The 16,399-nt window shown below is 36.4% G+C and overlaps 1 protein-coding gene and 1 pseudogene across 1 annotated transcript; both read left to right on the plus strand.

Annotated features, from left to right (window-relative positions):
• Positions 1-3,487: 3,487 nt before the first annotated feature.
• LOC113729641 (glutathione transferase GST 23-like) lies at positions 3,488-4,430 on the plus strand (annotated as a pseudogene).
• Positions 4,431-11,542: 7,112 nt separating this feature from the next.
• LOC113732868 (uncharacterized) lies at positions 11,543-15,772 on the plus strand. Its single transcript, XM_027258883.2, has 10 exons — positions 11,543-11,812; positions 12,095-12,217; positions 12,305-12,413; positions 12,989-13,240; positions 13,326-13,438; positions 13,764-13,828; positions 14,509-14,720; positions 14,796-14,949; positions 15,278-15,318; positions 15,394-15,772. Exons 1-10 carry the CDS (start codon positions 11,708-11,710, stop codon positions 15,522-15,524), a joined length of 1,305 nt encoding a protein of 434 aa, XP_027114684.1. The 5' UTR covers positions 11,543-11,707; the 3' UTR covers positions 15,525-15,772.
• The last annotated feature ends 627 nt before the right edge of the window (positions 15,773-16,399 follow it).

The raw sequence follows: 16,399 nt of genomic DNA on the forward strand, positions 1-16,399 counted from the left end.
GCGTTTGAAATTTTCTTAATTGAGGGATGTTATGTTTGTAATTGTTGTGTAAATGAATAAGAATCTAGGTAAAATGCTACCCTAATTTGGTCCAAGTTTGGGCTTGAATTAAAAATTGTTGTAATCTATTTACTGGACAAAAGCGTATACTTAGATTACCCAATCAAACAAAAACAACTTTTTGGGCTTTGAAGTTACAAATCAGGCCCAAATCTGTTGCAGACTAGGGGTAGATAAAATTATCTGCAAACCCGAAAACCCAACATATCCAATCCGATTCAATTTGAAAATTAGGACACCTAATCTGTATTATTTGATTAGGTCAAAAGGGCGTCGGATACCCATTAAAATGCGAGGCGGGTTAGGATCACACAATTAAAAATTCGTTGGTACCTGACCCGCCCAACATATATATATTTTTTATTTTTTTACTTTTATACTCGTACTATAAAGTAATATCTTTAGAGCTAAATACGCAATTTCATTGAACAAATTGTATTATAAATATGAGAGATTAGGGTTTTTTTACAAGATTCATTTGTAGAGGTCATAATCTTATGTTTTATAGAAAAGAGTTTAATTAATGTGGAACATATATTTAAAAAAAGTGCTACTTATTTCAAACTTTTATTGATTTTGAATTCTTTTAATTTTTTTCTTTTTTTTGTATTCTCTTCGCATATTTGTTTCTTAGTGGGAAACTTTTTTTGAGAAAAAAAATCTTTATTAAATATTAGATGAATGTATAAAATATAAAATTAAATTAATATAAATTACTTTTTTAAAAAAATTAAATGATAAGTAGAACGGGGCAAGTACTTGTTGACTAGATCCTATCTCAATAGATACTTTAAAACTGGGTTCCCGCTAATATGCGGGGTGAGTAAGGGTTAGAAAATGATTGACTTACAAGATGCTAGTCAGGTCAGTCAAATGGTGGATGGGGTGGGTACCCGACCGCGCCCATCTAATTGAAAACCACTTGCATATGAAAAAGGCAAGATTCTAAGGTTATATTTATGCGATGGACTTACCAAGAAAATCGAAAAATTTTCCACGAGTTCAAATGTTGATACTATTTTAAAAACAAAAATGCTTTGATTCTGATTCAGAACAGTTGTTTGGATAGATTATTATTTGAAATAATTACTGTAACACTTTTTGTGATGTGATGTATGTGAGATAAAAGGTAGTTGGGAATATAAAAAAGTAGGTTAGAAAATGTGTTTATGATGCAAGTGAAATATTTTTTGGAATAATTTCACTATCCAAACAAGTGAAGTTTTTGTTCCTTTGCATTAGGTACAAAAGGAGCTTTATTTTTTGGGTCAAAATGTCACTTTCATTATGATTAGTTGGAATAAACACATTTTAGTCATGTGCAAAAGGGAGCAACCGATCCATCCAGAAAGACTTTGGGCTGGTTCTGAACAGATCCAATCCAGAAATTCTTTTGTCCTCCGTCGCTCGAGTGATGAGGCTAGAGGGTCCTTCAGTATAAATGATGAAGAGATAGGGGGACAAAGGGTCGTATTGTCTGATACCTCTAGCAGGCACAACAAAACCTTTTTTTCCATTGATATTAAAAGAGAAGGACACTAAATTGACACAGTTTCTTATCCACTTAATCCAGAGAGGGCATAAGCCTATTTTAGCCATCACAGCAGCGATAAAGGTCCACTCAATTCTATCGTAAGCTTTTCACATGTCTAATATCAATGCCATGTATCCATCTTCACCTCTCCTTATAGCAGACAGTAGTGCTCATGAAAGCATTCATCTTTAAACCATGTGAATGCTTTACAAAAGGAACTTGCTCGTGGAATTTCAAGCACTACTGTCTACTAACAATAGCCACGCTATTTCTACCAATCACAATGGGGGTGAAGGACGCTGCCTCTCCTTCAAAGTTTTTTTTTTTTCCTTTTTCGGTGAAACGTCAAAATGTAAAAATTGCTTTGGATTTTTTGTCCTGGGTGTTTCCTACGCTAATTTCTATCCATTTAAATACTTTCTCTTTGCTACAAAGGCCAAAAATCAAAACCATTTTTACCAATCATACGTCATATTTTCCCCCAAATTATGGGTGTTTGGCAAGCAGCATAATTTGAGCATATGGACTCAAAGCAATAATTTGATAAACATAATTAATGAGACAGATAATATTGGATTAATACTTTCTAGATGTTTCGAGAATCTCCATGACAATTTATTCTCAAAGCAGAGATATCATGCTCAATTGGTTGCATTTTATTACACAAAATGCTAGCATGGTAGTGGTTTGGATCTTCACATGATAGATATAAATTCAGAATATCTTACAATATTTTTGCTGTTTTCACCAACATACTCAAAAAAAAGTATTAATTGGAGGAAAAAAAGTATTTCCTCCCTATGGTGTTTCATGGTACTTGAATTGCAGATATTGAGCTATGAAGTTGAAAGTTTTAATTCGGTGCAAAAAGAAGTGTTGAATACTAAAATTACTAATCAAAGGTGCTATTTTAAAGAGATGCAAGAAATCAAACTAAGACTTGTGCAATTTAGGATTGCTGTTGTGAGTTACTAAGAATCGAAAACTGAAAGTTTTCAATTGGAGGAAGTTATAGACAACTTTCCATTTTCGCTTGAAATCTCAGTTTTGGTGTGTTTACAAACACTACTTCCATGTTTCTTGTTTGCCTTTGGCCTTGGATATAAACGTAGCTATCATCGGCACTTGTTTACAGCTAACAAGACATGTAAACTCAGTCAAAATAGGCCATTTACACCTGCGTAGTTTTAAATTATGAAGAGAAATCATTTTGCAGTGCTTTCTATAACCATTCAAGGTTAATAATCATAAGGTGTTCGTAGCACCTAATCTTTAAGGTATTAGTAATTTGGCCTCTAGTCCTACCTGTTCTTTTCCAGATGAGCACCAACTACCTTTTGGAGTAGTTGGCCACAAGCTCTCCCTTGGATGCAGGTCGCTTGTATTCATTTCCATAATTTTTTGGAAGTTTCACCGGTGAGTGCAAAGGCACCTGTTTGGTCCGGAAGTGGTTTAATTTCTCCCTTGGTTCATTTGAACCCACCTCCTCTCCCTTAATATAAAATAGGAGTAGATGTAAAATGGGAAAGCTCTTGTATCGACAAAAAAAAAAGAAGAATCGAGCTAAAGTTTAACAAGATTTAACTATTCAAGACCTTGTCAAGCTCTATTTCAGCTGGAACTCATGAGGATAGGAGTTGGTGATGAACATAAAATATTACATTAAGATAGTAAAAGAGTTCTTGAATAATAAACAATTAATAATCAAGTAAGTTTACAAACGAGCTAAAAATTATTAAGATTCCCATCATTTTGTATAGTCTATACTGTTCACTTGGAATCTTGCTAGCTAGTTCACCATATAGTTTACACACCAGCAGCCAAAGGAGGTTTATATAAGGCTGTATACTTAAGTAGCAATTATCACATTTGTTTCCAAGAAAATACCGAAGCATGAGTGGGGAAGATTTGAAACTTCTGGGTACGAGATCGAGCTCATTTGTGTGGAGAACCGTATGGGCATTGAAAATAAAAGGCTTAGAGTATACATATATAGAAGAAAATCTACATAACAAAAGCTCACTTCTTCTGGAGCTAAATCCTGTGTACAAGAAAGTTCCTGTACTTGTTCACCGGGGAAAATCCATATGTGAGTCCCTTGTCATAATTGAATATATCGATGAAACTTGGAAGGAGAACCAATCTTGCCAGAAGATCCTCTAGAAAGAGCTTATGCGCATTTTTGGGCTAAATTTTCTGACGAAAAGGTAATTGCTTGCTATTTGATTTTGCTGAAAAGTTTGGTATAGAATTTGGACAAAAAAATCTTTTGCTCTCCTAGCTAGATTGCTTTTCATCATTCATTGTAAAGGAAAATAGATTATCAGTTTTGTAGTTAATCATGTTGATAATTTGTCATGCTGATAAGATGCATATTAAAAACTTTTGTGATTGCAGCTTGCAGAATCAGCAGGGCAGGTGCTTCGTACCACAGGAGAAGAGCAAGCAAAAGCACTTGAGAGAATGACCGAAGCCATGGAAATTCTTGAACGTGAGATAAGTGGGAAGAAGTTCTTTGGAGGAGACAAAATTGGATATCTTGATATTGTCATTGGCTGGTCTGCTTATTGGCTTCAATTCCTGGAAGAAGTGGGATGTTTCAAGGCAATGGATTCAACAAAATATCCTTGTCTTCATTTGTGGATGAAGAACTTCATTGAGTTTCCTCTCATCAAGAAGAATTTGCCAACTCCGGACGAGCTGCTTGGCACCTTCCGCCCCTATAGAAATATGATTCTTGCTAGAACAAAGGGTTCATTTCATCTTCCTCCATGTTAATCTCTTGAAATGTGTACTTGGCATTCCCTTTTTATTTGCTAATAGCAAAGGTTCATTTAATAAAGTCTTTTTTTTTTCTTTTTATCTTATTTGCTTCTGTTCCTCTGGCAAGTACTCCTCAGAACATCACAAAACTATTGACCGAAATTCTCAGATGAAAATGCGAAATCGTATAAGTTGAATTTTTTGAATCTCATCCACAAGATAATCATCACTTGATTTATGGGTTTTTCACAAGTTCCTATCATCATGAGCAATCTGCTTTTAGCACCTACCGTAGACATTGAAAAATGGTTTTGACCATCTTGAAGACAAGTAAATAATAGAAGTAAGAGACAGTTTTTGCAATTTATGACTTAATGTCACCATCGATCACACCAATTATTGATCAATTATCTCGTCTTATTCCACAAAAACAATAATGATCAATCAATGAAGGTGCCCTTCTTTAATCTTTTGTTATTCTTCAATGTAATCATGTTTCCTAAGTTACTTTATGGATCACCAAACAGAATTAATGGAGCAAACAAGATTAATATTTGTTTCGAGCAATGGGGAAAATATTCTCAGGTTTTAGGTAATAAAAGAACACCTCTGTCTAGTATGGCATATGCCAGGCTGTCGAGCCTGCGCAATAATAATAATAATAACCTAAATACCACTAAAAGCAGTCAATAATTAATCCTAGGTACTGGAGCAGGGACTCTAGGTGTGCAATGGGTTACTTGATTCACCATGTTCCCAAAGAGTTTGCTTAATCCGATATACCAGAATTAATTAGTTGACAAAAATTACTAAATAGTAGACAGTGGCAAGTAGGGTCGTCTCCTCAGGGATTGGGGATATTTGTCTCTTTTAAATTTCAATTGGTAAAGGGGGATTTTATCAGAATGAAGCTAAAAACAATTAAACAATTAAACTAAAAAATAAATAATTAACTAGCACGAATGTAGCACGAATTAAATCAAGAATAAATAAATTCTAGCCAAGGATGCAACTATTCAGACACAGTCCATTTATCCGATCATTGATGCAAGGGAGGTTCACTTAATTTATTAATACGCTAGTTATAGTCGCCGATGAATTCTAACGACCAATTTTTCCTTAATTTATAGATAGCCAAGGTACGACCATTGATCACCCCAAACCAGAAAATACTCCTAGATACGACGGTAGGAATTAATTCTCCAATTGCATTAATAACTAGAAAAACCTAACCCTAATCAATAACACGCTACGAGGATTATTTAAATTAGATTACACGTTCCCCTAATATGTAAACACACCAGTTGCCACTTACGATGCAATAAGCATGAAAATTTTCGGCTCATTGCAGCAGTACATGCAAACAGTTGTTGCTTATGATCTTCTTGTGATGACCTAATTCTGTCCCTCATACCTTAAGGTTATCTTTTGTTGCCTAAACTGGTCATTCCCAGGTTTGCTAGAACCATCTCTTGCCCAAATGTTGCCTAGTTTGCAACTTTGTGAAGTCCGTAGCTCATGAAGCAAACTGTCACACATCAACCCATTCGATCCACGCGCAATTTGCTCTTGTTAAAACTTTCATTTGGATTGTGACGGTGTCCTAATATCAGTGTCCCATTTCCCCTGGTCCATCATGTAGTGTCCAGACCCCTAAGTGAATGAGGAAGCTACATTTCATCTTCACATTTTTGCTGTCTTCCCCTTTTCTCTTAACAGCCTACAAAAGCTGGTGTTAGTCATCTTGTTAGCTCGCTAAATCTGGCGTCTAAATAATCAATGATGAGGTTGCATGTTTTGATCCCAAGCTACCACGGTTTTTGATCTCAATGTCTTGTGGATTGAAGCTGCAAAGTTTTTGCAACAAGGAAAAACATGGTAGAAGCAAAGTGCAGCAGTTTTCATTTTCGGTTGTTGAAGTTCTAATAGGAATTAGTAGCCGAAGCTTCTTGTCTTCTTTTTGTTGCATGAAACTCGCATGAAAGTCTTCCAGGAATCCCATTGTTATTAGGTTTTAGCCATGTTTAATTGGCAATGGATCAAAGTGCTGCATGAATCTTGTTTGCCAAAAGTTGCTTGGAGTTGCAGAAGCTTGTGCATGAAAATGGTAGCAGAAACGGCTGAAAGAAATGGTTTCAGTTTTGGCCGAAAATTGCTGACTGCATGCATGCAAATGTATTCTAAAAGTTGCACTTTAACCCCTCAAGCCTCCTTAATGCTACTAGGACCCAATCAATTGAATAATTTTATCAATTTGGTTCTTGACAGCTTTGATTTTTGCAATTTTATTGCTTGTTTGCTTCAATTAATTATCATGCTTTGTTTAGATTGCACTTAATGCATGAACTTAAGAACTTTGTGTCCAAGTGAGCTTGTGTTTGCCTATTTTCTTTAATTTTTCCAAATAAATTGGTACATTGACCTTTTCTTTATTTTGGAGGATAAATAAGTGATTTCACTCCATTTAGGGCTCCAATTCAAGGAAGGTACATTCTATCCCCTATTTTCACTTTATTTGACCCTATGTGCATTATGTGATTTATGTGTTTAATTGCATGTCTTTTGAATGTTTTCATTTTATTTATTTATTCGCTTTAGTCGTTTTAATTTCATATATTTATTTTTGGGCTTCAATTTTATCATTTGGGAGGCACTCGAATGCCCAAATTGTAATAGTTAGGGATTTAATTGCTTTATTTCTTCTATTTTCCCTTTCAGATTGTAGTAGGCCTTCCCCCCTAAAAATGTAATAGTTAGGGCCTTAATTGCCTTGTGTGTTTTGCATGTCTATGTGCTATGTGTTTAATCGCTTTCTTAGGTTTTGGCATCTAGATATGCATGCTTATGTGTTATGTGAATTACGTGCTCACATGTCTACTTGCTTTAATTATGCATATTACTTATATTTGTGTATGATGGATGCAAATGCACGTAACCGTAACTAGTCCAATGCTAGTCATGGTTGTCCACTCGAGCTCTTGCAAGTCCAATGCTTGCGAGAGAGCGTAGATGTGGGTTAGTCCAATGCTAGACCCTTAGGAGCTCCTCGCGCGTTAGATCATGATTGCATGACAAAATCACTCCATCTCATGCATATTTTCACTTTTTAGGGCCTTTTATCATTTTGTATGATATTCTATTTATATTCCTTATTCCCTAATTTCCCTATCTATATATGCCCCTTTGTATGTTACATAACATTAGACTTGCATTTCATTTTTAGATTTAGGGTTAGGGTAGTGCATTTGCTTGATTAGATTAGGGAAAACCCCTTGGATATGGGATATGGACGAGTTTGGCTTTTCTAGCCTTAGCACGCTCGTATTCCCTCTATTAAAGAGAAAATTGAGTCACGAACATTAGTCCCCCGTACCCGACATGATGCATTCCTTTAAGACATGTATATTTCTATAATTATTTTATCCTTTTCCTTTTCTTAGAGTCTCATATTTTCGCATTATTCGTGACCTCTCCAAAGGGTCATTATTGGGCGTCACAATTAATGTGATTGGCACCATTCAAGCTTTGAAGATAAATTTTTGCCCCTCGATGCCCCCCTAGGTCTAGGGTTTGCATTCATATAATACATCCAAATGTAATAAATCTTTTGGTTAAAAATAAGAAAATCCTTGACTAAATCACGCAACTAGCCTTGGCTAGGTCGAAGGCGTGCCTTGAATTTTTATCCTTGCCTTCCCCTTCGTCAAACGTGACTCCCGAACCTTTCCTTTGATTTTCGTGGACTAGGAGTCGTTTAAAAGGGGTTTTTCTACTTTTTTCCTTTGAAAACTCATTTTAGGTGACTTGGTACACCTTAACTCAATACCAAGTGGCGACTCCGATTGTTATTTCAAAAATCCTTTTTAAACTATATTTTGGGTCAAATCGTCGCATTTTCAAGTCCCATTTAGACCCATATTTTTCTTCATTTTTCTTTGTAAATCAAAAATTCATTTTTTCAAATAAAAATTCACCTTTAAAACCGCAATTTATTTATTTTTCTTAAAAAAAAAAAATGGGGCGCGACAGCAGGATGATCATTGAGAAAACCTGCGGATGCTGCGATATCGCGGCTGCAAGTTGCTGTCACCGGCCATTGCTGCCAAATGAGCCATGGTAGCTCACCTTGGTGATGGAGGGAGGTTAAACCCCTCTTGGAAGCTGCTGGGTAGAAGAGCTATGAGCTCTGTGGGTTAAAATAGCAGCGGCTAACATCCGCAAGAAAAATTGCAGCATGGTGTAGCAACCGTGAAGTTGCGTCCTGTGACTACCTGGTGATGCCACTGGGAGTTGCTGCCATTGATGGTCAATGGAGACCTCGGTGGTGGTGGCTATAGCAATGGTGGCCTATGGTGGTTGCCAGTGCTGCTGGATAATGAAGTGCAGCAACAAGACAGGCGCAGCGGAAGCATGGTGTTACAGCCGAGTGGTTGCTTCCAGTGATCACCTGGTGGCTGCCGCTAGGAGTTGCTGCCATTGGTGGTCAGTAGAGACCTCAGCGGTGGTGGCTTAAGCGGTGGTGGCCAGTGGTGGTTACCGGAAGTGCTAGAAAACAAAAGCAGTAGTGTTTTAAGTAACTGGCTCTTTTGAGAATTTTGAAGTTTTTGAATTAAATTTTTTTTAATTGTTAAAAATGTGTTATGGGATCTATTATTCATATTTATTAGGTTGGGAATTGATTCACAATTAATTTGATTAATTGAAATTATTTTCCCAATTATTTTCCTAATTTAGTTAGGAATAAGAATGACCTAATAAAAATTAATTTTACCAAAATTTCTTGCATATGAACGGACCCAAAATTGTTTGGGACCTTAGGAGTTAAATCCAATTAATCCATGAATTGAGATTGCTTGTTTACATGCTTTTCTTTTATTTAAAGTTGTTTAAATTGTGAGAATGCATGGTGGATGGTTGTGGATATAGTACGCAATATGATTGTGGTTTTCTTGAATGGTTATGATTATTCTTGATTTGAATGGTTGTAATTATTTTAAAATAGGGCCTGCGTGTCCTGCCTTTCTTATTTTCTAATTGTAATTTCTTTTCTCGTCTAATATCCCTCCGAATGTATTTCAGGGTTTCTTCTATACTATTTGTAATGTGCAATAGATGGAAATAGATGATAGGAATTTGTATAATTAGTATAGAAATTGTAATTTTTGAAAAGCAGAAATGAGGCATACTACGACGAAGGGGTTCATCTCGTATTTAGAGACCTTAGTAAATTGCTAATTTCCCTAGTGGCCGGGGAAATTAGTTTAGGAAAAATCCACAATCATCCACGATTTAAATTCATGCTTATAAGTTTTGAAATGGTTATATGCATGTTTATTGATGAGACCAGACGAGCAATTTTTTCAAATTTTAATTATAAAATATTTTGGAAAAAGGAGACAAATCCCTCAATTGCAATATTAAATCAATGAAATACCTTCCATCATTATAGTTTAAAACTAGAGTAGTTATTAAGTACTAGCTTGTTGGGATTCACCCAAGGCTGCCTTACTTACTACGTGTTTTTGCTATGAGAAATGTTCTCAAAGAATGATGGGTTTGATTTAACTAAAATTATGATTTGTTGGGATTCACTCAAAATCATTAATTTTAGAGGTAAGTGTTGGGTTGGTTCTTATAGATTTAAAGTCAAGAGTTGACGCCCAACTGATCTAGTAATTACAAATAAGTTGTAATTGGTGAAGTACCTACCTTTCATAATTATTTTCGATTTGTTGGGATACACTCAAGATCGAAATAAATTAAATGGGATCCTAGCCACTATGGAATTTAAAAAAATTCCTGAATCAATTTAAGAGGGTAATTGATTTGAGAAACATAGTGGAAATAAAATCATAATTTTTGAAGTTTTTATGATTTTATTAAACAAAACATTTTTCTAACAAATTCTATCTTTTCATTTTGTTGTAGAATGAGTAACAATTTGAGCCTTCGTACCATTCTCACTGATTGCAAACTTAACGACACAAACTTTCTCAATTGGCATCGCAATGTCCTACTCGTTCTCACTCATGAAAAAATTGAATATGTACTTGATGGGCCTATGCCCCAGGAATCTGAACCAAATGCTCCTGTTGCTGCTTGAAATGCTTATAAGAAATATAAGGATGATAATAGGGAAGCTTCATGTATCATGGTAGCTTTCATGACTCCTCCTCTCCCCCTCTACTCCCCTCTCCCTCTTCCTTCTTTTCCCGCTTCCCCTCTCCTACTTTCTTTCTAACACCACCCCTTTCCTCTCTTTCTCCTCTTACCCCCTCCCACTTCTTCTCCTCCTTTTTCCCCTCTCCCCTCTTTTCCCGCCTCCTCATCCTTTCCTGGCTTGCTAGCGACCAGATTTAGTCGCCCATCCTCTTCCTCCCACTGAGTAACTAAATTTGATCTCCCACAGAGAAAGAGAAGATAGGGGAGGCAAGAAAAGAGAGGCGAGGGAGAAGTCGCAGAGGGGGAAAAGGAGGAGAGAGGAGGGAAAATGAGTGGTAGTGCTAGAGAGGAATGAGAAAGAGGTGGCGTTGAAGAGGAAAAATGAAGGGATGATAGGTAGTGGCGGCGGAGGAGGAGAGTAGTTAGGTGGAGAAGACTAAAAGTGGTGGATCTACTTCATTTTTTTTTAACATGCCCATATCTTATATATGTTTGGATTCTAATTCGATTACAACAGAATTTGAATTATATGGCATGCCCACATCTAATATTTAGTTTTTAACCAGTTAGATAACAGACTTGGAGTAAAGTTAAAAATTCTTTATATCTCATCCGGAAAGAATCAACAAACCAAATATTAGATATAGTAATAATACACACTCTAAGTAGTGAACCAAATAAATATATTGAAATGATGATCCAAATATAGAATAAATGATTTCGAATTCTAATATGATTCTAAGGTGAAAATTAAACACCACCTTAATTAGACTTGATATACAAATCAACCCGTAATTATGAGATATATTTAAAAGATCTCATTGTCACGGTATGTATGACCATACAAAAAAAATCTATGATATATAGCATATGATAACGCAAGAAAATTGATATGCCTCTTGAAATATACCAGTCTACAAGCAAGCTCGACCGGACCAAACTTACGCAAATATTTATAGAGCGAGAATAGACTGGGGGAGAGTTTGGTTAGATGATAAGAGATTTTGAGTTTCAAGTCCTATCACTCTCGAAAAAAAAAAAAAAAAGAGTTAGAATAGAATGAAAACATATGCTACCCGCCATACGCGGCAAACGGGTTCTCCCTTCCCGCCATTTTCAGGTCTCAAGTCTCAACAGCACTCTGCTTAGCAGACAACAAATCAGTGGAGCGAAGTATTGCTGTTGAGGATGGAGTTAAGCCTCAGCGGGAACGCTCTCAAGACATTTGCTCGGTCCATCACGTGCCTCGCACGTGTTGGCAACGAACTCGCCATCCAAGCTTCTCCTTCCCTGGTCCTCTCTACTTGCCTTTTCTTCTTCTTTTCCCCCTCTTTCGTCCTTGCAATTTCTACCTACGATTTCCGCCATTAATTTGGTTAATTATGAAAATTTCCGATCTCTTTCCCCTCAATTGTGCAAGAAATTGTATAGCAGCAATTGCTATTTCCATGCGGCATCTGAGCTTTCACAATTTTGTATTTCATTTAAATGCACAGGAAAAAGGAAAAAAATTTAGAAATTATAATATTCTGAGGTTTTTCTCCTTTTTTAAAATTATTTTTCCAATGGTGGCAGCTTGCATTTCACACTCTTAATTCGTCGAGGTCAGCCTATCAATCAATTACATTTAAGCCTGATTTCTTCGATGTTTACACCGTGCCTGGTGGTGCTCAGGTGCAATCTAGTGTGCTCTTGAAGGCAAGTAGTTCATGTTTTTATTTATAGTGTTATTCAAGAATGTTTGTTTCAGATAATTTTACTTATTGTCATGTTAATACTTGCCAGGCCGTTTGTTCAGTACTTCGGACTTCTATATCCAGTATTGATCAGCTAAACGTTCTGTTGCCTAATCCTGATGCCCCGAAGATGCAATGGACTTTGAATTGTTGCAATGGTAAAAGTTATTACTGCAATTCTTTAGTTTTCAAGATGGTTCTTTGGTACTTGATTTTATTGCTAGCTGTTCTATTGAGAGGTATTGTATTGAAGGTGCTTGTTGAAATGTCCTGGATTGAGTAGATGAGTGCACTGCGAGTGTACTCACACAAAGCAATAATGAATAGTTACTTAAACTGAACTTTGGTGGTGAGTTAGTTTAGACTTGACTGCAATGTTGAAAAGATACTGATTCATCCAAAAATCAAGCTTGAAGGAATCTAAAGCTTCATACCCTGATGCGACTGCTGTTGTACTCATCACTGTTGATGTTTCGCTGGCATTAAAATTTTCTATTTAACAACTATTCAATTTTTCATGTTACTGATTGCACAAAATGATGCTTGGGTTATATCTAATGCTCCACTTAGTCAGTCCTACGTCTTACCAAGGGTTGTGATACTATACGTTCCTTGGGTCTCAACTGGAATTGTTTTTATCCGTTCATGCTTTTTATGTCTATTGCAAATTTGTTTACCTATTTATGCTATTAATGAACCAGTGAAGTTTAAAGGCATTGAGGTACTTATACAGGTATGAAGAAAGCTTATTGGATTACTTGTAATGTCGAACCTGACATTCAACAGCTATCACTTGATAGGGGAAAGCTTCCCAGCAACTTCGTGGTGAGGCCGCGTGATCTGAACCGTTTGTTGGGAAATTTCCAAGCAACACTTCAGGAGATAACTGTAATTGCAACAGAGCCTGCAGTTTTACCTCCTGATGTCGCAAATGAAATTGGAGGGAAGGCTGTTGAGCTTAGGAGCTACATAGACCCAACAAAAGGTAGGCTGACTTATTATCTGTTTCCATGTTTTTGTCTTTTGAGACATATTTGTAATGCAATCAAACTGTGGATTTGCCATCCCAGATAATGATTCATCATTACACACTCAGTTGTGGATAGATCCTTCTGAAGAATTTGTCCAGTATACTCACAGGGGAGACCCTGTGGATGTGACTTTCGGAATGAAGGAACTGAAGGTATTATTGAAAGTAGTTTAGAGCTTAAGTGCCTTCTAAACCAATTGCCACACAATTTGATATGTTCTCCTTTTCATCTTCTTTCTTTCAATAGAGGGGCAGGTCATTGAGTCATCTCACTAATAACTATGGAAAGGTTTTTATTAATGTCCTTTCTATTTGTAATTAAATATGATTATAAATCTTCTTAACCAGCAACATTAGCAGAATCATGCTAAGTGCCATGTGCCTATTGTTTTGCTTCATGTATTTTAGTTCTTAATTTTGAAGGGCACTAATGACATCCAATTGAAGATTCTCACTTCCTTTATTTTCCAAATTCTAGGCATTTCTTTCCTTCTGTGAGGCATGTGAAGTTGACATACACTTTTACTTTGAGAAAGCTGGAGAGTAAGATGATTTTCTTCCTGTTCTAGTAACTGTTTATGTGCTTTGATTGTTACCTCCAACTGCCCTGGATTGATCTGGTGGTAACCCTCGTCTCTGACATATGTTTATTTTCCTTTCTTATGACATGTAAATGGACACTTATAATGAAAACCAACCATCATTTACAGCTCTTCTTGTGTATGTATCACCTTGTAGTGCATAATGGATCTGCAGTTGCACTGTTGCATGTCTAGAACAATGAGAAGGTTGATAGTGCCATCAGTTAATGAAATTAAGGGCACTAAAATTGTCTATCTGACTTTGTTAGTCAAGATGAATGACTTTAGTACTGAGATAAAAGAGTGGATAAAAAATTGTTGGTGTCCCTATCTCGATTCCCTAATTTACTGATACTATCTACTTAGTTTAGCATCTGATATTGGGCAACATGAAAGTAGAAAGAAATCCCTGAACAGGAAATTTTGCAAAATGGTAATATGTGCTTAAGTTTAGGGTTATGTTGTTGTACCTGTCATGTAATTAAATGTTCACATTAGAGAGCATTTCACTTCGATAAAAGCATATACCTGATTGGTTATGCAATTTTTCATAATTGCTTTCATGATTTTCTATGCAAACTGTATTTGTATTTCCAGTTTTTTGGCCTTTTACTGTCCAGTAAAGATTATTTTTGTGAACAGGCCAATTTTAATGGCACCAAAGTTTGGATTAGACGATGGCTCCTGCTCAAACTTTGATGCTACTCTAGTTCTTGCAAGCATGCTTGCATCACAGCTTCATAATGGAACTTCAGCAGAACCTCAACCTGCAGAGGCCAGAGCCAATGGGAGGTCAAAGGGCAATACATCTGAGCATCCATCTGATCATACCAGAATATGGTCTGAACTATCAGGTAATTGGTTGATTTTGTAGCACCGTTACAATAACAACTGTATACATGGTTCTTATTGTCCACAAACATATACAGGTAGTGTTGCAAGAAGTAACAATGGCTCTGAAGATAGGCAAGTGCAAAGAGAAGGTAATCAACATGCTAATGAGCAAAGAGAAATTCAGAGGATAGGTGCAATGCACATTTCTCACAGCGGCCCTTCTGTGGATGTGCATGCTGGTTTGAACAAGTATCCTTCTATGTCTATTTGTTTGATTCTTAGATTCAGAAAACTGGAATGTTTATTGACTCAATTTTTTATGATAAGTTTCAAGGACCAAAACTTAGAATAGAAACTGCCATGATTGAGGCAATCTACACAATGTCATGCGCACCTTCTGTCAGTAAGTAGATTACTTATTGACGATGGTGAAATTAACCTGAGCAAACAATGAAATTTTGTTTGTCAGTAGTTCGGAATTGGTGCTCTGCAGAATTCTATGAGTGTCTGGTATATACTCTAATGACATTTTTGTGGAAACTAATTGTACGTGAATTTTCTTGACTGCAAGCACTAGCCGCCCTCTTAGTGAGAGAAATCAAATGGAAGAAGATACAGGTATCCAGATGGAGTCTGTTTTTCATGCTGATAGTTGTCAGGCAATAAACATCAATAATTCTTTGTTCTTCTCAGGTAGGAGAGAAGTAAATGCTCAAGCATCACAGCGCCATCCTAGTAACTGGGTCGATGCAGATGAAGATGAGGATGAAGGTGAGGAGGCCGAGCTCTGTGTCCAGTCAACGCCTCCCTGCTATGAAGAATGATTGGAACTGATCTGTTGGGCATGATTCTTGCAGGCAATGGAGGGATGGCCAATTTCTTTATTCTGTATATCCATTTTCACAATAATGCTTCGGTGTCTGTCTTGCTCCTTTTTAACCTAAAAGAAGTTACTTAGGTCGAATATGATGCTGTCCCCAGGAGCTTGTCAGACAGCATCAGGTTGAAACATTTGTAAGAAATCATATATCCCACTTGCAGATACGTAAAGTGAGTCTAAAGAATTTGAAAAGTTAGTTAGCTGCAGTAAAGTCATATGATTGTTAGACGTACACATAACTCGAAGTTGACATAGACAAAAAAAAACAGTAAATTTGCCCTTAGATGCCCTTAACCAAATAGAACACAATCCTTGAAACGTGTTTATGATCCCTGCATTAGTTTTTGACTTTTTCGTTGGTATCCTTGAGCTGCAGGGCTTGGTCAGAACTCAGTTTAGTGCTTAAATCCTTAAAGTTGTGATATTTGAGAGATGCACTTGGACATGACTTTTAACTTCTTATTCGTTATATTCTGTGTCAAGGCACAGGGAGACTTTAGCTTTCCGGGCCAAGATATTGATCGATATGATCATAATATGCAAAAGTCTGGGAGGTTATTCGATTTAACTGAAAACGAACAGCTCAGATTGCTGGATCTTTTTAAATTGTATTTGTACTAGAATTTCTTTGCTCCTTGTTGCAGGTGGATCATACATTTATTCGTTTTGCTTTTATTCTGCAGTTCCCGTTGGCATAAAGCTTGGATTATTCTTACATGTTGGGATGTCATTCAATTCATCATTACTTCCCTTGGGAATATTTTTCTGCTCCAATTCATTCTTTAATGCGTGTGATGGGTTTGGTAGAGCGATGCTTCT

Source organism: Coffea arabica, chromosome 2e, assembly GCF_036785885.1.
Source record: "Coffea arabica cultivar ET-39 chromosome 2e, Coffea Arabica ET-39 HiFi, whole genome shotgun sequence".
NCBI classification, from domain to species: domain Eukaryota; kingdom Viridiplantae; phylum Streptophyta; class Magnoliopsida; order Gentianales; family Rubiaceae; genus Coffea; species Coffea arabica.

What these genes read in the sequence shown, in the direction of transcription:
- LOC113732868 (XM_027258883.2), top strand. Translation starts at nt 11,708, where the DNA reads ATGGAGTTAAGCCTCAGCGGGAACGCTCTCAAGACATTTGCTCGGTCC. An exon ending in TCCAAGCTTCTCCTTCCCTG is followed by an intron (nt 11,813 to 12,094) that starts GTCCTCTCTACT and finishes CAATGGTGGCAG; the next exon opens with CTTGCATTTCACACTCTTAA. An exon ending in TACTTTGAGAAAGCTGGAGA is followed by an intron (nt 13,829 to 14,508) that starts GTAAGATGATTT and finishes TTTTGTGAACAG; the next exon opens with GCCAATTTTAATGGCACCAA.